The sequence below is a fragment of the Echinops telfairi genome, unplaced genomic scaffold, assembly GCF_000313985.2.
Source record: "Echinops telfairi isolate 266 unplaced genomic scaffold, ASM31398v2 ScPeMD7_2;HRSCAF=8, whole genome shotgun sequence".
In the NCBI taxonomy this organism is placed as follows: Eukaryota; Metazoa; Chordata; class Mammalia; order Afrosoricida; family Tenrecidae; genus Echinops; species Echinops telfairi.
The window spans coordinates 66532319-66553388 of record NW_022103898.1 but is presented as its reverse complement, the minus strand read 5'-3'; the positions used below and the strand labels follow the sequence as shown (position 1 = coordinate 66553388).

The 21070-nt window shown below is 44.4% G+C and overlaps 1 protein-coding gene across 1 annotated transcript in view; it reads right to left on the bottom strand.

The window, feature by feature from the left end:
• The window catches only part of GRIP1 (glutamate receptor interacting protein 1), a 232348-nt gene that overhangs the window by 110005 nt on the left and 101273 nt on the right, over positions 1–21070 (bottom strand). The window contains exons 8-10 of the mRNA XM_045288907.1: positions 9942–10089; positions 7630–7799; positions 2477–2632 (exon numbers count right to left, since the gene is read on the bottom strand). Of these exons, the coding sequence (XP_045144842.1) occupies positions 2477–2632; positions 7630–7799; positions 9942–10089 (474 nt within the window). The remainder of the gene's footprint in view (positions 1–2476; positions 2633–7629; positions 7800–9941; positions 10090–21070) is intronic.

The window sequence follows — 21070 nt, the reverse complement described above, 5'->3', positions numbered from 1 at the left end:
AAGTGCAAACATCAGTGAGTACATTTTAATTGTTCTTCCTTGTTAAGGGGTGTTAGCTTGTTTCAATCAGCAAGGAATGCTGTACACGAAGCCATGAGATTTTAAAATTTTCATATGCAAATCGTCACCAACAGCTCCAATGAAGGTATTATGTGAAAAACTCAAGAGTTGTATATTCTGCCAAAGTGTAATCATTGTGAAAATTTCTAAATTTAGAGCAATGACAATAGCTTTCCATATTTGATCATAAAAGCTAGTGGAAGCGAGAGGCACCTCCTACGCTTACCATGAGAATGAGAATAAGGAACAATCTTCAGTTGCCTACATAAAACCACATCCAGTGATTTCTAGGCTGGGATTGAAGAGAGAATGTTGTGAGAAAGAGTGGTTAGACAAGCTATCAAACTTGGTTTTAGAGATTAATTTTCCCAAGAGGTTCTATCACCAGTTTATAAGCATAATAAAAGCTAACAATTACATTGTGAATTAGCTAACAATTAAATTGTGTTTTCTGTTTGCGTCTCAGCCTAAAGAGCATGCTGTTCACAATTACTCCAGGAAGAACTCTCACTATCCCCATTTTGGTAGATTAGAACATCTAAGCACAGAGAGCTTAAGAAACTAGTTTAAGGCCCTACCGCGAGAACGTAGTCTTGGGTGCCAACTCAGGCTAGCTAGCTTCCGTCTACATGCTCTGAACCACTTCAGGACAATGCCTCAATTAGTAAAACAGAATTCGTCCCCGTGTTAGCGAAAAACAAAACCAAAATGGAACATGGGCCTTTAGCTGCACCTTGGTCTAAGTTAGACTAAACTCAATGGTCTTTCCATTCTTCTAATTAACCATCATTTGGATCTATCAAACGTGCTCCATCTCCTGACAGTTTACGAGGCAGGCAAGGCAACATCAGGAACACACAACAGCAGGCGCCCCACCTCGCAAGGAAACCTGCAGTTCCTGCAGCCTGGAGAGAGGCTGGCCTGCTGTGGGGTCGGCGAGGCTCCTACACTGATGGTGGCACGAGGGCAGCTCGTGAGAGATACCTCTTGGAAGGTGAATCTCCAGCGAATCAGCTGCAGAGCCAAGAATACAACTACATTTTGTCAAAATCACATTCTCCCTTCAGTACCAGCCTCGGAATAACTGGCTGTGACTTTTTAAGTAACTTAAAGATGCTCCTTATTCTCCTTCTCGTGGTTTGTCCAGGAAGAGACTTCACATTGTTCTGAGTTCCTTTGACAGTAATCATGACCACAGCCACCAAAAAGGGCACACACGACAAGAAATAGTCACCTCTGTCTACACGATAATTGACTGATCTGTCTGGAAGTAGATGCTCTCATTGCCCCCAGCCTGTGATCAGCTAAGAGAACAAGATCTTCCTCAATAGGAAAGGACAACTCAGGAATCATTTGTTTCTTCCCTGAAAGACATCCAGTTATCCTCCTCCCCACATTTTAATGTGTACAACAAACTATCCAAAAGCAAGCAGCCAACCACACCTTCCCAGTTCTGCATAGAAGATCATTATTTCCAGTAGTCATCGCTGGAGTTCCTAGACTGTGTGTTTCCAAATTGGGCCTCCTTCCACCCGTCCGGTGGCTGATGCAGGCCCAGTATGCAGCAGTAGCTCCCCAGGGAGTAGGGTGGGGTGACAGGGTCTTGGTTTCAGGGGAAATGAAGGGTATCTTGAGCAAGGGGATAGAGTTTGAGAATCCATATCCAAAGTTATCATTACTTTTGCAGTTTGGTTCTGAAATGTAGTTTATAATGACATTGTTTATAATGTATGCAAATCTTACATCTTGCCAAAGGAGGCAAAGGTTCCCAAAGATTGCTTTAGAGTAAATAAGACACTAAGAACACAGATTCCTTGCCCAAACCTACCTGGAATATAAAGAGACTCTCCAGTTGGGATTGGGGAGTGGGTGGGTGGGGGGTCACATCTTTGGTTACTTTAATAGACTGGATAAACATGAAAAAGAGTTTAAATAAAGAGTTGTGGGCAAAGTCGTAGTAGCTAATCCAGTCTACGGTTATATTGAGTACCATCATAAAGCATATACAGACTGGACACCATTTGAAGGGGCTTTGGCTCATGACCGTGAGCTAGGTAGCAGTTACCTGATTATTTAAAAAGCCAAGCCAGTTGCTACTAACTCCAAAATTTTTTTAAAAAGTCAACGCCACCTCTAGTTCCTGGCCTCCTGTGAACTGTGTGTGTGTGTCAGCGTCTGTCTGGGCTCCACAGATTGGAAGGACTGATCCTTTGGGAATCAAACGGCAGGCCTTACTTGTGAACTGCCTCTGAGTGGGCTGGGATCTGCAGCGTTCCAGTTAACAGGCATGTGCGACAACCATTGCCACTGGCCGCCATCTGAGCATTTACACCTTTTGGCTTCAGTGTTTCCAGACTGCGATGGCCATACCAGCATCTCTGGGCCAAACAACCCGGCTCACAGGTAGGTCACTTACGTGAACTCTTGAAGTCTTTCTTTTTCAGCCTCCTCCTCATCATGGTCCCGCGTGGGCTGGTGGAGTAGAGGCTGCGAGGCAAAGTGCCCATGTTCAGGGAACTCAGGCTGTACGCACTCATGGAGGTAGGGGAGAAGGAGGAAGACACCACAGCTGCTGTAAGAGAGTGGAGACTTGGCACAGTGTTCTCAGCGGGGTGCAGCCAACCGGTGACAGCGCACAGACACACACGACGTACAGCAAGGGCCCGTCCGTCCCCCAACCAGACAGAGAGCAGGCGCAGACACCATGGAGACACAGCACTTTAGAATCTCAGAGTTAAGCGAGACCATACATGCCCCATGTATAGTTCAGCATGTCCTCAGGGTCCCATGGGTCACAGAGAAACCCCATGAATCTTGCCTTTGGACCCAAACTACACATGAAAATAAGTTGCTCCCTGACCAACTCCAGGTCTCAGCAGCAATCTTATTTCCACAGGTATTTCCTGACCTGACTTTCATGAGTGGTGAGAGCATCAGATGCCCTATCATGCTCCGGCTTGTTATCCGCTGGCCCCACAGAAAGCATTCTGAACATTGGGATCCCTTTCTGACAGCCAGTGCCAAGACCCAAGACTTGAGAGGTGTCAGAAGTGATCGCTTGCTATTGCAGGAAAAGCATCCAACCCACACACGGAGGCAGAGACGTGGTGGGTGAGATGAGGCAGGGCGAGAAGAACACAATGGAACGCAAGACCAGGACGAGAAAGCTGGGCACATTACGAGGGCTGTGTGTAGCAGGCGCCTTCGGGAAGGTCAGGGCTGGCGCTCTGCAGTGGTCAGGGTGGTAGGTGTGATAGTGATGGTAGGTGTGAAGGCTGCTGGGGTGGTTGTTGGCCCAGGAATCCCAGGTAAGTTGCCTGTCGCTCCTCTGAATTTTCACTGCCCATGTGATGTGATGATGAGAAAACAAACCAAACGAAACAAACAAACAAACAAACAAAAGGACGGGGGGCGGGGAGGGGGGGGGGAGAAGAGGAAAAAGTAACTGAACGGCACAAATCAAAAGTGTAGCAAAATGAAAGCTACTTGCGAAGAAACAAAAATGTACTTGTCGCGGCCCTTTCTCAGCGGTCAGCAGAACGGGAATGAACATCGGAGGGAGAACCTTTTAATCTTCTGGAGAATAATGAATGTCTTCCCTCAGCCCCCTTCCCAGCCCCACTCCCCCTCCTTTTAAGATGAGCACTGAATCAATTTCTAATCTCCCCTGTGCATCGCAGCAGAGATTAAAAACATTTTTTTAAATGTATAAGCCAACCCCATAGAGATCTATGGCCTGCGATTAGTAATTAAAGATGCGCAAATCTTGGCTAGTTAGCAGCACTCGTTTGGAGAGGAAGAAGGAGGGGACAATAAATCACATTGGCTGGTGAGTCAGGGGGTTCACCAGTCACGCACCACACTTTACGGCTCTGACATTTAAATTACACTACCACCCATCACTTGCATTCAATTTCCCTCAATAACAGACCTTTCTAATCATCTATCCTCATCTTATAACGAGGGAGAAATGCTGCAATATATTTTTTAATTTTTAAAAGCACTTTGGGAAACCTTTTTTTAAAAAGAATTCGAAGTGAACTGTCAATTTTGAAAATAGTCCATGCTCTTATGTTTCCTGGAGATGTCATAGAATTTTGACGAGGTTTACTTCAAAGCCTGGATGCCCTCCCTGTGTTTGTACATACATGCTTACCATGCTCCCATTCGACGGTCCAAAGCCGACGCTAGACTTTCTAGCCAGCCTTCTGAAACATGACCCATACGGGATTTCTTCCTCTGACATAAAATTTCACATTCAACAACTTTAAAGAGCTCAGAAAAACATATGAACTCCCTTCACCTGTAGGTCCCTGACTCTAATGCTAGAGGCCTAGATGTAAATCACCTCACAGTGTTCGTATTGATTCACATAAGATAAACAAATGTCTCTATTTTAAGGAGCATCATTGAGAGTGTACGTTGAAACAACTGTGATACCAGCTCACTGGCCACTTCCTATCCTTTCTGCGATGAGACAGGGACTAGAACGAGGACATGTCCGATCACTGTAAGGGGTTTCATTCTGGCTCCATTCCTTCCTACATACAGGACCTGCTTCACCTGGTCCTTGGCTTCTCTTCTGCTCGGTTGCCTCATCTGCCAAATGGAGCCCATGATAAGAGTTTTATGAGCATTAACGTTCAACAACCTTACAGAGCTCAGGTGCTAAGCGTGGCGTTACTCTGCAGAATGGATGCCCGCCAGCCATTAGAGCCCTTGAACCTGCCAGTTTTTCTTCACACTGGTGAACCAATTATCTTGTAATGGGAATGCTCTATATCTGGCACTTAATTTTAGAGAAGATTTCAGAAATCTCTGATGTAGAACACATCACGATGGACAAGAACACAATGTAGAGCATGTCTTCCAAAACCCTGCATGGAAATTATTTCTAAATTCTGCTTCTTCAGTGCTGGTAATTTACCAGCAAAAGACAAGGTTGCTCTCTTAATCCCAGTTGCTTTTTCACATGGCCCAGAAAACCCTGCGGTGACTGGTTTTGTTACCAAGCAAAATCTGGGAAATACTGTATCTCCCTCCCCCCATGGCTTTAGAAACACACTGTGCAGGTTTCAGAGGTTAGGATAAAAATAACTAGACCGTTCTTGTGGAAACGGTTAAAAGTATGTAACAATTTTCTTACATACAAATCAAAGTTTGAGAATTATATACATAATAAAGATTTTCCTCTGTGGGGGAATGGAAATTTTTTATTTTTATTCTTCCACAGTCATTTATGTTTAGGAGCCAATATCGATTTACTCTTGGCTGTGCAAGTCCCATTTTCACTCTGTAGAACGTGGGGAAATGACTGCAGGCTAGATATGGAAGATAGCGCATCACTTGCAGCAGAAGTAGGTGATGGGTCAGACGAGAAAGCGGAATGACTCAAACCAGTAGTTGCTATTGCGCAAGAGCCGTCAGATGCTCCACAGTGGTGAAGACCCTCGGTTCTTGGTTCATACGTTTGAGCACATAAATTTTATCTTCTCAAATTGTGTTTGGTGGTGACAAAGCAAAGTGAGTTGGAGATCACTTCAGTTATTGCTGATTTGCACACAATGTAAATAAACAAAAAAACTCACTGCCATTGATGACTCGCAGGGACCCTATAGGACAGGGTAGAACTGCCCCTGTGAGTTTCCAAGACTAATTCTCTAAGGGAGTAGAAAGTCCCATCTTTCTCCCATGTAGTGGCTGGTGGTTTTGAATGGCTGACTTTGTAGCTGGCAGCCCAACGGGTAACCATTTCACCACCAGGGGTCCCTGTGTAAGTGAGGAGAGGAGGGATGGGGTGGCTCAAGGCAATTCCATCTAAAAAGGTGTGCCGCACATTTCTGCTCCGTGAACAGAAGAAGTTCATCGTCTTCCTTCCATGCAGCACAGCACGGTACCCTGTGCGTTCCTGTGAACAGTAGTGCCCCAAGTCTAAAGATGACTTTCGATGAATTTAGGGGACACTTAACAGTTTTAGGTATCTCTACTCTCAGTTGGTCTGTGGTAAAGGCTCTGGGGCCCCCCCAGACAGACCAGTGTGCATTCCTGCAGACCGCTAGCTCCCAGAGCTCCTTATCATTCCTAGTCAAAGGATGCTGAATGCCCTTTCCTGCCCAGCCTCCACTGCATCCTCTCTCTGCCCCAGTGTGTAAAATTAAAATCTGATAAGGGCAGTGCTGTGCTAGAGATTTTCAGTAGCTCCAGGGCTGTCTAAGCTCCATTTAATTAAAAAGGGTACATCTAGCTGACTCATTCAGTATGAAAATGATCTGGTTCTGCTATGTTTTTTCTCTTCTTCTTCCCCACCCTGTACAGTGCGTTATAGCTGGTGGGAGAGATGTCGTACAAATGATCTCCTCATAAGCGAAATTCCCGTTCACGAGCCAATTGCTCGCTCTCTAAACACACACAGACGCATGTGCCTCCTTTAAGCCACCTTAACGATGCCAGCGGGGCCTTGGGCTGTAAGGAAGGGAGAGGCGCGGTGGGTGGAGCAGACTCGATTTAAGGGAAGGGAAGGCATAGGAGTTGGACTGCCTCCCCTAGACCTACTTGCCCTCCCCCATTGGAGTCTTGGTCTTCATTTGATTTGGGGGGTCAAATCAAAATGCACCAGGTTTTGTTCACAGATGTGTATGGAGGCCTGGGGAAGAGAGGGTCAAAACACTCATCAAGCATATGTGAGCTTCCAGGAGGCAAACATGCAGACTCTTTTAGTTTACACCTTTTATTGAATACATGTCATCAACAATTCTGATGCTCCCATGGACAGGGGTTAGCCGGGATAATCACTGGTCTCTGTTCCCTCAGCCCCATCAAAGTTACTCTGGTAAATTGACACAATTCTACCCCCCAACTATTTGTACGGGGTGCTATTACTATCTAAGGAGCCCTGGTGGTGGAGTAATTAAGTGTTGGGCTGGTATCCACAAGGTCTGCAGTTCAAAACCACAAGCCACTCTGAGGGAGAAAGATGAGGGTGTCTAGTCCCATGCAGAGTTACCGTCTCAGAAACCCACAGGGGCAGTTCGACCCAGCCCTATAGAGTCACTAAGAGTCAGCATTGACTCAATTAATGGCAGTGCGTTTGGATTTTTGGTTGGGCTATTAACATCTACTGCATAGCGATACCTAAAAATAAAATAAAAATAGGTGCAAGTGACACTATTAGTTTTCGCTGTCCTCCAATGGATACTCAAAATTCAATATGGATAAAGGGAGTGTAATCATTTCTCTGAATGTTCAGTCCTACCCAAGGCTTTAAAATATTTTATTATTATTTATTAAAATATTACGAACAGATATGTAAATATTAAGTAGTACTAACCTAATATTTTTTTTCACTCCCAAAACAAAAGTCTTCTCCCCATTTGGGGATGGATAATAACAATAAGTGTGACTTGAAAGGCATTTGGAAGAGAAGAGGCGAAAACAAAGATAATGTGTAATTTTGAGGGGAAATGATAGAGGCAGAGATGAACTCAGAGCCTTTCTGGTTTCTAACTCTGCTGCCGGAAGCAGGTAAGTGGGCAGGGACCAGAGAGAGATTCCTCAGGCCCGTCTCCTCACCGTGTTCTGGTCCCTTGAGGGCCAGGCGGGTCTGATGATGGGGAAGAATCTCTAGCTTGACCTGGTCGCTGGTGTTGGCCAGGAACTGAGTGGCCTCCGCGAGCGTGCAGTACTCCATGCTGGTTCCGTCAATGGACAGGATGTGGTCTCCGGCGTGCAGGGCCCCGCATCTGCAGAGAGAGGAGCGGTGCTCAGCACCCTGCCTGGCCAGTGTGGTGCGTTCGACCATCGTGGCTAAACCTACACAGTTTTCCATTACTTTTTGAAGGAGGAGGACGAGTTTGAGTGTTTGAGCAAATACCATCGGTCCCTACGAAGTGCTCTGGCTGGCATGGGAATGTAAAATGTTGCAGAAAACACAGATAGCTTCAGGACAAGGAGTTCTCTCATTTTGCCAAGACTAGCTTGGGGTAGTTTGGTGCTGAAAGCTGGGAGGAGGTGAAAAGAAGAAAAACAAACTTCCTCTGAATGTTACAGGGATCGTTTTCCTCTTAAATATTTTATAGCTGCAAAGGATGAGTTGGCAAATATTTAGAATCTCAGGATTGGAATAGGGTGGTCTAGAACTATTAGAAGTATGAATGGCAATGACTTGGGGAAGAGTCAGCTAATACTCCCTTAGAAGCCTGTCCCACAACCTCCCCGATGACCAGCTCCGTGTTGCTGTGTTGCACTTCGTTCCTCCGCAGTTAAGCACTTGTTAGTGCGACAGCCCTCAAGGGCGATGGGACTCATGCCACTTCTACAGGAGGAAAGATTCTGCGGGGAGGGCTGGGAGGTGGGGTGGGGGCGGCTACTCCATCATGCTGCCCTCAGGAGACTGGCTAGAGCCGAGGAAAGCAAACGCAGTGGTCAGCATCCCCAGGTACCAGTCAAGCGGAGGGCTCCTTACACTCGTTACTCAGCGCTGGATGGGGGAAGCAACAAACAAACCCCAAGCCCCCAAGACGCCCACAGCTGAAAACAGAAGGAAAGAATCGTGCCCACTGTGCTAGAGGGCACCCTGGCACACGGGAGAGCCCAGACTGAGCAGTGGGAGTTTCCCGTGGGGGGCAAAGCGGGGTGGAAGAGACAGGCAGGGAGACAGGCTGCTGGAGCACCTGACTCTTCAAGACCAAAGTGGCCCAAGCCTTCCTTTCCATCGAAAAAGACGCCTTCATGTTCTTGTGCTTCTGAGTGTTTCCACTGTGAGAGCTAGGGGCTTTCTTACAGGGACCTGGAAAACCATTTACTAGGTGGAAGACAGTCATGCCACTCCCTCTACTTTAATAAGTCTAAACTCTTCATTAGGGAAAAAAAAATTCAAGATAAAGGAATTTTGTTTTTATGACCGAGGAATGAATGATGCTTTAAGGGACTCTTAAAGATTATGCTGTCGCTGAGCCAGACTATGACAGCATAGGACTTTTCTTTAAAGATTCCATATGTTACACACAGACATTTAACAGAAAAGGTATGAGATTTCATAGTGGCAGGGCTTAATTGTTGACAATTTGGTAAAACTCAGGGCATCACTGCAGGGACCATAATACGGATACACTCAGCCACCCTTTATCAAGAATGCTTGGTCACTTGCCTTAAATTCACCCTTTCCCCTCCCATTGCTAAAGGGCCAGCCAAACATCTGAGGAGGTGGCACTTACACTATGGGCTGGCTGATAAGGTAGGTGGATTTTTCAGTGACACAAAAGTATCTTGTTTCCCTACATGAAACGTACAGTGAACCCTCGTTTATCGTGGTTAATCGGTTCTAGACCCTACCGTGATAAATGAAATTCCGCGAAGTAGGATTCTTTATTTGTAAATCAAATATTTTCGTAGTTAGAGCATAGAGGACATGAAAAAACACCCTTTAGTCACCATTACACTCGTATTACCCAATTTATTAAACGAAAAAGGGAAAATACAGTAAAACATTTTGGACGTTACAATTATCATTTATTATTTATTATCTTATTTATGGCATCAAGCGTGTACAGTATGAGCCAATCAGTGGCAGTAATGACAGAGCATGCGCTGTTACGCAAAAAACACGATAGAGTGAAGCCGCGGAAGTCGAAGTGCAAAGTGGCGAGGGTTCACTGTACACATAAACTTTCAAGAAAACACTTTTTCATTGGGGTGTGTCTATGTGTATGCACCAGGGGGCTTCAAACAGTGTGTAGAAACTCCATTCTTGTCATTCCATTTTCCCTTCATATTACTTATGCTGAATACCAGCTGGTTTGAACACACCCTCCTACGCCCCCTGCCCCCCCCCACATACACACACTGCAGTCTCGGACAAGGAGGTACGTGTGTACAGCACTCACCTGTCTGCAATACTTGCAGATTTGATCTTGTCTATGACAATGACCTGTTTGTTACAGCACATCGAGGTATTTAGGGCAACCCCAAGGCTGGCACCAGGAGTTTTGGCAACTTCAACTAGTAGGGGCCCGGACGCTGTCGCCACAGAATCTGTTGGAAGACAAATTTCAGAAAACAAAATACATCAAGTGAGCAAACAGAGCAAAGGAAAACGGAAGCTGGGTGTTGGCCTCTTAACAATCTTATCCCAGACGGGTCGGTTTCCTTCCGTGAAGCATCCCCACGGGCCGTGGCAACCTCGTATCAGGGTGCCTCAGCCCTGGCAGCTTGTTGTCTGTGTACAATCGCATATCGCTTCCCCCTAGCTGCCACAACGCTCGATGTATCTTTCTACCCTGCATAGTGCTTGGTGTATCCCAGGTCTCTCAATCCACGTTTCTAAGAGAATTCGCTAAGTACGTATATTAGAGCCGACTGTGGCTGAGTGGATTGGTGGGTGGATGGATGGTGCTTCGATTTGGATGGTCAGTAGGAAAGGGCACGTGGAGTTACGGTTGTAAACCTCGTGGGTCTTCTCCCTATCCTGGATCTGACCGGGTGACCTCCCCTCAGGGCTGACTTTACACATGCTTTATTTGGGGTCTGGACCAGTCCTGGTGCCCGCAGCTCTGACTCAGCTCTTGTGACTCGGTGAAAGTCAGCACCTCTGGAAAGCCAGCCCGACTCATGATCTGGTGAGCTGCTCTTCCTGGGGCCCCGGCCTGCTGTGTTCCTGCTGCGTAGCATGTGCGTGACTCCACCACAAGGCTGGTTTGCCTTACGTTCTATCTTTGCCAGACTGGAGACTTGCTGTGTAGGTAGAGGCTGTGTCCTGTTGATCACACCACCCCAGAGCCTGCCGGAATGGCTGACGCATCCGAGGTGGCGGGAGCCTCTTGCCATTGCTTGCGGCTCAGAGGCGGCCGAGGTGGACAGGGAGGGAGGCCCGCACTTGAAGTCAAGGAAGGACCTGCATTTCATTCTGCTGTTTGCACCACTTGGGTGAGGGCCCCTTAGCCAAGTTGCTAAAACTTTCTCAGCCTACTTCTTTGTCTGCAAAATAGTACCTGTACCGATGATTATTACAGTCATATCACTGCATAAAGCATTTTGTAATTTAGAAAGTGCCATCCATGTGGGCTATTAGTATTATTGATACGCTGCGACCTTCAGACTTTGAGTCATCTCGTGTTGGACTCTAATGTTTTTTTTTCCTCGGAGTTTCTGCTGCTCTGCTGTTTGAGACTTTATTAATATGATTTTGTCCTTCCTCAAGTACATTTGTATCACAGAGGCGCCTCCCCGAAACAGTGAGCAAGGAAGTCAGTCCTCTTACTGCAGCACCCAGGAGGCGTGCACGAACTCGAGGTTTCAAATTCCATGGAGTGAGCCATCTGTTCAAGATGGAACAAAACAAATCCTTAAACAAACCAAGCATGAAGCCCTTCATGCCGACAATACACCCATTCCAGGGCTGGGTGTCTTGTATGCCCTCTGTTGCTTAAACACTGAGATCATTGAGTCCTACAGAATGGGTGCAGAGAGCAGGACGAGCCAGCGGTCTCAATTGGTAGGAGGTTTTCTTTGTGTTTGGCTGTGCCCAGGGGTGAAGGAACCCGGCAACGTAGAGGTTACACGTTGGGCTGCTAAGTGCAGACCCACAGCTGGACCCCACCGCAGCTCCACGGGAGAAAGATGGGGCTTTCTAGTCCCGCACAGCGGGTGTTCCAGCCCTGGAAACTCACTTTCTCTTGGAGCATCCCTGTAAGACAGCATCTACCCCATGGCAGAGTATGCTTGTGTTTTGAGTTTAAGGAGTGATGTCTGTCATCTGTCCACAGGAAATGTTGTGTATTATTACTCAGCCAGGGCTGCTGCTCCCTGGCCTTGTTCACCATGCTGAGTTAAACCCATTTTTCCAACCTTCCTTGCCAGAAGATGTGGGCATGTGAGCAAGTTTCCAACAACGGGAAATGAGTGGAGGTGCACTGGGCACTTTCAGGATCTGCTCCCAGAATGGGCTGTACCCTCGCTGCCCTCGTTTCTCTTCTCTTCTGTTGGGATGCAAACCCAGACCTGGGAAGCCATCCCCCAACTTGCAGACAAGGACATGGAGCCCCCCAACGGAAAAAGCCCGAGTTTCCGGAATGACATCTCCAGAAATTCCCAAGTTCTTGAGAAAGAAACATTTATCAGATGGAAGCGGTGTTAGTTTGAGTCTGTTAAAACTGAACCGGCCCCCTGAGAGAGAGAGACCTCTTGGGAAACTGCATCAAGAAGGTCCAGCAGTTCAGTAAAACTCCAGCATTCCTGATGGCTCCTTTCACTGGAGGTGGTCCTCTCAATGTACTGCGTAACCTCTAGTCTAAGCAGCTAGTATTTCAGACGAGATATTTGCAGATTTGAATTTGATAAGACCATAATCAAGCATTACGCAATACACACACTAGGTGTAAAAAGTATCATATCACGATTAAACATCAGAATTTTAAGAGGTTATCGTGCATATTCAGAAATTATTTAAATATCCCAGTTATGTGAAGAATTAAGATTCAAATTATTTTGGAATAAAGACCAGGGGAGTAAGAATATCGAGAAGCTCGGGGGGAGGTGCCGGGGCCTCTGCTGCCATTCATTGGAAGGGAGAGGATCCAAAGCTGGTTTGGTAAAACTCTCTGTCTGGAGCTACACGGAAATTAGAATAATGGTCTATTTTGAAGTAGTACTTTTCTTATTAAGAAGTTGAAGGAAGAATATTTGGGGATATTAAAGTGCAGTGAGGGAGTTTCTCCTAAAACAAATGAAAATCCTCAAAATTCAAAGACAGGAGAAAAGAAAGTCACAGATAAGGAAGGGACCATGTGGGGCTGAGCGGGGCTCAGAGCTGGCACTCTGGAGTGTGGTCCTCACTAAGCCACCAAGGTACCGCGTGACCCCAGACACCCTCCACCCACACCCCTTTATCTTTATCTGGAAACTGAAGGGATTCAAATAAAAGCCCTCGAGACTCAACCGTCTATGAGCCTACAGAGAGAGAGGGAGCGAGAGAACATAGCTAAGTCAATAAGAGGTTAGTGGCCAGGCAGAATAAAATTAGGAAAGGTTTGTAAACTTAAAATAAATTCACCAGAGCCAGGATCTGAAGTTCACTGTCTACTAAGGAATGGAAGGGAAAACCAGAGGGCCTCAAACTAGGGCCCGCGGGCCACATGCAAGGATGTTTATCCAGGCCGCCGGATGTTTTTGGCCCGTTTTGTTTTTTGCTTCAAAATAAGATATGTGCAGTGTGCATAGGAATTTGTGCATAGTTTTTGTTTAAACTATAGTCCGGCCCTCCAACAGGTCTGAGGGACAGTGAACTGGCCTCCTGTTTAAAAACTTTGAGAGATAAAAGTGATTCTACACTACTGGTGTTTATCAAAATGAGAAAAGAAACAAAATCCCACCCAGATATAAAAATATATCCATGGCAATACACCCCCTGCCACGGAGCTGATGCTGACTCCTAGAGATGCCACAGGACAGGTAGAACTGCCCCTGTCGGTTCCTGGGAGGGTAACTCTTTATGGGAGTAGAAAGCTCCGCCTTTCTCCTGAGGAGCAGCTGGGGGTTTCAAACTGCGGACCTTGCAGTTGGCAGCCCAACACATACCCACTACGCTACCAGGACTCCAATAGGTCCTTGTAAAGGCAGATTGTGAGGGCCGGCCTCCCACCTTTGTCCTCTCCCCATTGCCTAAGAAGCTCTCCTGTGAAGGCTTTTCCAGGGCAAACCCTCAACGTTCTCACCTGGCTGTTTGCGCAGGGGAGGAAGAAGGCAATCTTATGTAAAGACGATCCGGGATTACTGACAGCAGTTCACTGGTCACGAGTCTTCACTTACGAGATGATCATTCTTCAGCTCATCTTTCTAAACCATGTCATTCTTCTCAGCTCCCAAGGGCCACTTGGAACGATTCTTGGCTGTCTCAAAGCTCAGTCAAACATAACATGCTTGGAGCTAAAGAATGAGCCCACCCCACTCGATTAGCTCTTCTCCAATTGACTTTCTCCCACTAACTGTCTAGCCTAATACTCCATCGACAGCCCAGAAACCCAGGCGTGATCATTGACTCCAATCTTCTCCCTCAATTTCATTCTTTCTTTCCATCTCCATGATCACCGTGTCAGTCTCAGTTACTATCCTTGGCTATCCCTACGTATTCTCAAGTCTTCCTCCTTCCCCAACCCAGTGTGCTCTTTCAAAAGCACCTATCTGGACCATGGAAACCTAATGCTACATGAAAGAAGACAACATGTTACAGGATTCCATTTATATGAAATGTCCCAAATAGGCAAATCTATAGCATTTATAGAAAGTAGACTGGTGGTAGCCTATTGCTTAATTTATATTTAGCCCTACGAGAAGATGTCCACCCTCGCTTCTTACTACTTCCTATTCTAAGTATAAATGAAGCCGTCTACATGAAACAACATTAACAGAAATACACTTACTGAAGGCCAAGCACATCAATAGGTACTGGGGACTCAAAGATAAAAAGATAGGATCCTTGTCTTTCCGTCACCTCCTGGGATATCATGTCAAGAAGGTAGGGCAGGTCAGTGCAACTCCAGAATTCCAATATGGAAGTATGTTCTGCTGTATCTCATAACATTTGTAGTTGTGATTATTTTTCTTTAACTGCAGAACATGAGATGGTTGCATTTTTTCTCCTCCGAATAAAACCTACTTTACTGCAGAATGGTCTAAGTGCTTAGAATGAAAAAATAACCCAACTAGAGTTATCTAGCGGGCTGTGGTCTCAGGTCTCTAGGCACATTACTCAAGCATGTCAAAGGGATCAAAAGATCACTGACCCACTTGTATGGAAATTGTCAAACGGGAGCCTAATTTGCTGGGTAAAGTGTTTTGCTTTGTTATTCCTGAAAGCACAATACGATTTCGTTTTAAGTGTCAAAAGATTGACTAACGGTGTTTGAAGCTCCCTGTCTATTGAATGGCAATTCTCATTTTCCAACAGACTATAGTGACTATGAAGGAAGCAGTATTAGCGCTGCTAATACTGGGGACGAAGCGGGCTGAGTGTAGAGATGTGGGAGAGTTGCGATGTGCTTATTAGCTAAGATTGAGCTTGTTCCGCATGCTGCCTTTATTTTAATAGAGTCTAGGAAAACAACCAAGCTGCTTTAGCAAGTGCTGATTTCCGGCATTACCCATGTGGCAGTTGCTTCTTTTATCACCAAAGGGGATCTACAAATGCTAACGTTTAATTGATCATTAGCCTTCTCTGGCAATTGCTTTGCACAACAAACGCTTTCCCACCACCACATCAAGAAGCTCAGACGTTTTCTGGCATTAAGTCTGTTTCCCTAGTTGCCACAGAGGCCTGGTGGGAAGGAGGGACCCAAAAGCCTGGGCTTTCTTCCAAGGTGTCTAGCAAGATGCATTGGGAAAATCAAAGCAAGCAGACAGGGTGGATAGATGGGGGCACGCTTACTTAAGAAAAATACATGGGCAGAAAAAAATGGAGTGTGTCAAAGTAAGAAAAATAAACATTAAAGAAATCAAGAGGAAATCATCAAGAGCCCATCCCCTGATGGAAAATTAGTTTATTCGACCGAAGTCAAGCATGGTGGAGAAAAATGGATCATGCAGATATAAATTATTCATGGTTAAAGACATCTCAGTCATTAAGATATTTACACCACGAGCGGAACCCTGGCATGCTGTGTTGATTCATGGGCTACATAATTACAGAAGAGACGCTGATGACTGTTTGCATGGGAAACACTCTGGATTTTTTATTTTGTTAATCAGTTTTCCCACTTCTGCACCTAGCATTTCAATCAGAGCTCCAGGCTTGATTAGAACCTCTTGGGGGTAGCAGCAAGACTGTGCATGGTAACGTCAGCTTCCGCCGGCCTTACATTCATTCCTTCAGATAAAGAGTCTTTGGTGTGTGCGTGTTGGGGGAGGGGGAAGACTGTCTTGCCAACTTTACCCATTTCTATAAAAGTATTTTTGCTAATGATTTCTCAAATCAGGCTACTAATAATTGCACTCCTGTTTGGATGAGTCAAACACCAGTAAGAACATTTCAAAAGATTTCTCACAACGGTTGTTTAATTTCTACTTTTGCCTCTTGAGAGATACTCGGGGAATGCTCAGATAGGATGAACTGTGATGCGCTGACGAGCTTCCTCTTGTGTCCTGGCCTTTCCTGGGGAGCCGCAGAGCCAAGCTGAACACTTATTATGTTGCAAGCAGGGTCCAGGGTCAATGCCCCATGGTAACAGTTTGGGTGAGGCATGGTTGGTGTTTTGACTCCTATTTTCTGCAGCGGCTCACCCCAATAATTGCACAAACTTTGGAATGGCTTGACATTTTCCAAGTCTGATTTTTTTCTTTTATAATCCACTTACTGGGTATGAAGTTTAACAAGCATAGGAAGAAATGCACAAATTGTAAATTTAGTGCTGGCAACATTTCTATAAATTAGGTTAACATAGGCTTTTCTGGAACTAGAACATTACCATAGCACCCTCACCTAATCACTTAAGTCACTTCATGCTTCATGGGGAACCAATAACCTGACTTCGCACAGCACGGAGTCTTTCATTCATGTACCCCAGACTCGAATTGCGTGTACTATTCTGTGTATAGTTTCTTTGGGGAGATTCATACATATCGTTGAGAATGAGATCCTTTTGTTTTCATTGCTGTATAGCACTCCATTCTATGATCTAAGTATTTTCTGGGCTTTTGTTATAGCGAATAGCTGCTATGAACATTCTAGGAGCTATTTTGGTACAGTAATCTGCAGGAGCCACAACTAGGAGGAGAATCATTGAGTAGGAGGATTGTCCGTCTTAGAATGTTGGATAAATGACTTTCACGGCAAAGGAGTGAATTTTCTTTCCCAGCAGCAGGGATAGAGAGTTCCAGTTGCTCTAAATATCTGTCACCTCTTGCTGTGATCAGTCTTTTCCATTGTAGCCATTCAGCTGACTGTGCCTTCCTCTAATGACTAGTTGAGCAATGTATTCATATGCTTACTGGTCGTTTGGACACCTCTCTTGTAAAGTGTCCAAGTCCTTCCTCCACTTTCCTATTTGATTTCTGGCTTCTTGGTTTGTGAACCTATAAAAATATGTGTTCTGGTATGAGTCCTTTGTTGGATGTATAGCTTATATATATAAAATCTTTCTGTGGCTTACCATTTCAGTCTCTTAATGGAGTTTTTTGATGATAAAAAGGTTTTATTCATTTTTTTCTCTTATGTTTAGCACTTCTATGTTCTCTTCAATAAACAGTGTGATAAGGTCATGAGTGTTCCTCCCACAAAATGGATTATATTAACTTTCACATTTAGAGCCCTGATCCATCTGGAATGGATTTCTGTATGGGGTAGGGTCAAGAAGGTCAAAGCCCTGAGCTAAACCAACCTGGCATTTAAGTGGCCAAAACCAATAAAAGAGGAAACATTTTCTCCCAAAGTGAAAAATTCTTTGCCCTGCCTGTCAAAAAGATTTGGTATATACACATATACACACATCATCATATCATATCATCATTCTACAGAAAGTTGGATTCCTCTTCAGTCTAAATATAGTCACTGTCAAGTCATTTCTGAGCTGGGTAAGTGATCCACATCGGAAACAGAATGAATCTCCATCAGGTTCTGCTGAGGCAGAGAAACCACTTAAGTAGAAGCAAGTGTCTGTCAGACTACAAAAGAATTCTTGGGACTCGGGACTCTTAACCCCCAAGGCTGGGAAGGAATGGCCAGTCAGAGAGTTAATGGTTCAATGTCACGAGGCAAACATCCTCTGGCATACGAGTTAGACGACTTCATGTTTACAGTTAAAAAAAAAGTATCCCATTTCTCTAGGAATTTTATTTGAAATAAGACACATAGCTACCAGTCAGGCCAGACATCCTGAAATGCCAATTTGCTTCAAAGTCACCAAAAATATCCTTAACCCTCTGTTACCCAGTCAATTCTGACTCATGGTGACTTAGAAATATTTAAAACTTTTATAATTCCAATCGACCTCATTGGGTTTTTACAGGAAACAAGTACGAGGATAAGTGAAAAACTACTGCTACAGAAATAATAGAAAACATCATTGCTTTGTACCAATGGAAAACTATTGCTACAAAAATAATAGAACACAAAAATATCAAAATGTGAAGGTATTGGTTTACAACATATCCTCTCTCTAGGGCCATCTACTTTAAAGGGGGTTCCATCTTTCTAATCTGTCCCCCAAAGGAGTCTGGGCTCTTTGATTTACACCCTGGCACAACAACAGTCCTGGCACCCTTGAGGGACTTAATCGTGTTCCTTTTCAATATTCTCTTGGGAGCTTGGGAAACAGTCACCGTACTCTTCTGAGCCGGCCTCTGTGCCTTGAATTGAACCAGGCCAACTGATCAATCACATTTTGTTCTCTGGATAATATTGGTCAGTTCAATACTCATCTCCACTTACAATTCAGTCTATAATGTCATCTTCATTAGCTTCAATCTGGCTTAAAGAGCTGATGGAGAGATCAGCTCGGCGCTTTGGCATTTAGCCAGCAGAAATCTTGCTGCGGCCCAGATGTTCACTTAAAACTGCGAGTGACAAACCACATGAGATTGTAAACTCAGTAACTATCACATCAGTGGTAATTCTGTGGTCTTCTTCCACTAGTTTCCAGACAAGTGCTAGAGTTTCTTTTTTCATTGACGTTGATGATGGTCTTGTCATGCTCACCCGTCAGGTTTCCATGACTTCCCCTGAAACTCCTGATCCATCTAAAAATGGTTGTTTCACATGGGGCAGCATTCCTGTACATTTGTTACAAACATTTAGTGATTTGGGAAGATGTTCACTTGAGTTTTGTTACAAATGTACTATTAGCTCTGACCTCAGATTTTTTCCCATGGCATAAAAAGTATTCCATTCTTATATCCAAGTTCATTAGCAGTAAAAGAAATACAAATTAAAACAACCATGAGATACTACCTCACACCACCACTCTTTAAAAATTTCAGAAAAACAAAATAATAAATGTTGGAGAGGAGCTGAAGAGAGTGGGATGCTCATACACTGCTGGAGGGATTGGAGAATCCTACAGCCATGATGGAAATCAGTATAGCGATTCCTTAAAGAAATGCAAATACTTTATGATTCTGCAATCTCTCTCTACTTGGGATATGCCCTAAAGAAATAAAGAACAATGCATGAACAGATGTATGCACACATGTTTATTGCAGAAATTTCTATAATAGCAAAACGATGGAAAAATTTAAAAAACTCTGCCTATAGAAGAATGGATAAGCAAACTCTAGCATAGTCAGTCGTATAGTGGAATATTATACATCCTTAAAAAATAATGACTCGTCTGTCAGATGCCTTAAGACATGGACAATATTAGAGACCATTATGCTTAGCAAAGTTAATCTAATGAAGACAAATACTTTACAATCCCATTATTATATGGTGAAATAAAGGAAAAGAACAATAATTTATTACATTATATTCCACAAACAAAAGGAATAAAATAAATAAATAAAGTTTGGGTTTTTTTTGAGAGAGGGTCACAGTCTTAAACTCCCTCCAGATCCCTCGCCCATCAGATCTATGCACCGGTCTGAGAGGCTGTGAGGGGAGGAAAAGCAAAGCTGAAACAGACTGGGATTCTTCTGTGACACATACGTTTGCTTCATTAAAGAATAAAGAGAAGGTCCCATTCTTTATGAAGGAACCCAGACAAGAGTATGTCACTGAAAGAACTTGTCTGTAGAGATTTGTGCACTGCTGGGGCAAGTCTAAACACACTTTATTTGGAACAAGTTTGTGTAGGTATGAACGAGAACGCTCCAAGCAATACTTTTTGTCTGACCCTGGCACAACAGCATGAAAGCAAACAATCAAATCTCACTAGAAGGAAAATGTACCAATCGGAAGATATGGCTCTATCGAAAAAGAATGAATACCTTGACAATTAAGTAGGAGAACAATGAGTATCCAGTAAAGGAGGAATTCAAGGAAGGCTGATCAAGAGAGAGCTCTGGTTGGACTAAACTAAAGATTAGTAGAAGAATAAGCATACGCGACAGTGTCTCGAATCCACCATTCTTCAATAAATATTCATTGACTGACTATGCAATAGACACAATTTCTAATTAGAAAAATTCATCATGCATCTGGGAGAACTAGCGAATACGCTGCATGTCCGAATCAGGATCTAAAGATGCTTAGACAGGTTAGAAAGATGGGCAAATCCTTAGAAGGTCCTGTTGAATGGGGGAAAGGATGATAGGCTACTCACAGTTACGCTACGTTACAGTTGCCAGCATGCATTCCTGCAGATGATCTTATTTCATTTTTACACCAGCCCTTTAAGTCTTAAATCAATCCCTTTATTAGGGGCTCTTACAGCTCTTATAACAATCCGTCAATTGTATCAAGCACATTTGTACATATGTTGCCATCATCATTTCCAAAACATTTTCTTTCTACTTGAGCCCTTGGTATCAGCTCCTATATTTTCCCCTCCATCCCCCACTCTCCCACCCTCATGAACCCTTGATAATTTATAAATTATTTTTATTTTCATATTTTACACCATCTGTTGATTCCCTTCACCCACATTTCTGCTGTTCACCCCTCTGAGGGGGAGGGTTTGTACGTCGATCAATGCGATGGGTTCCCCCTTTCTCTCTCTCCACCTTCCCTGACCCCATTGGTGTCGCTATTCTCATTATTGGTCCTGAGGGGTTTATCTGTCATGGATCCTGTGTGTCAAGAGCTCTTATCTGGACTAGTGTACACACTCCACTCTAGCCTGATTTGTAAGATTGAACTGGGGTCATGAGTGGGGCTAGGGGAAGAGAAGCATTAAAGAACTAGAGGAATGTTGTATGTTTCATCGGTGCTATACTGCACCCTGGCCGACTCATCTCGGTCAGAGTAACCAGCCCCTAACAAATCATCACAGACCCTGCCGGCGCAATTGTACAGCTATCAGATATAAAGATTATAGTAAAATCACAGAGAATAAGAGAGATAGGAGAGAGAGTAAAATGGAGTCAGAAACAT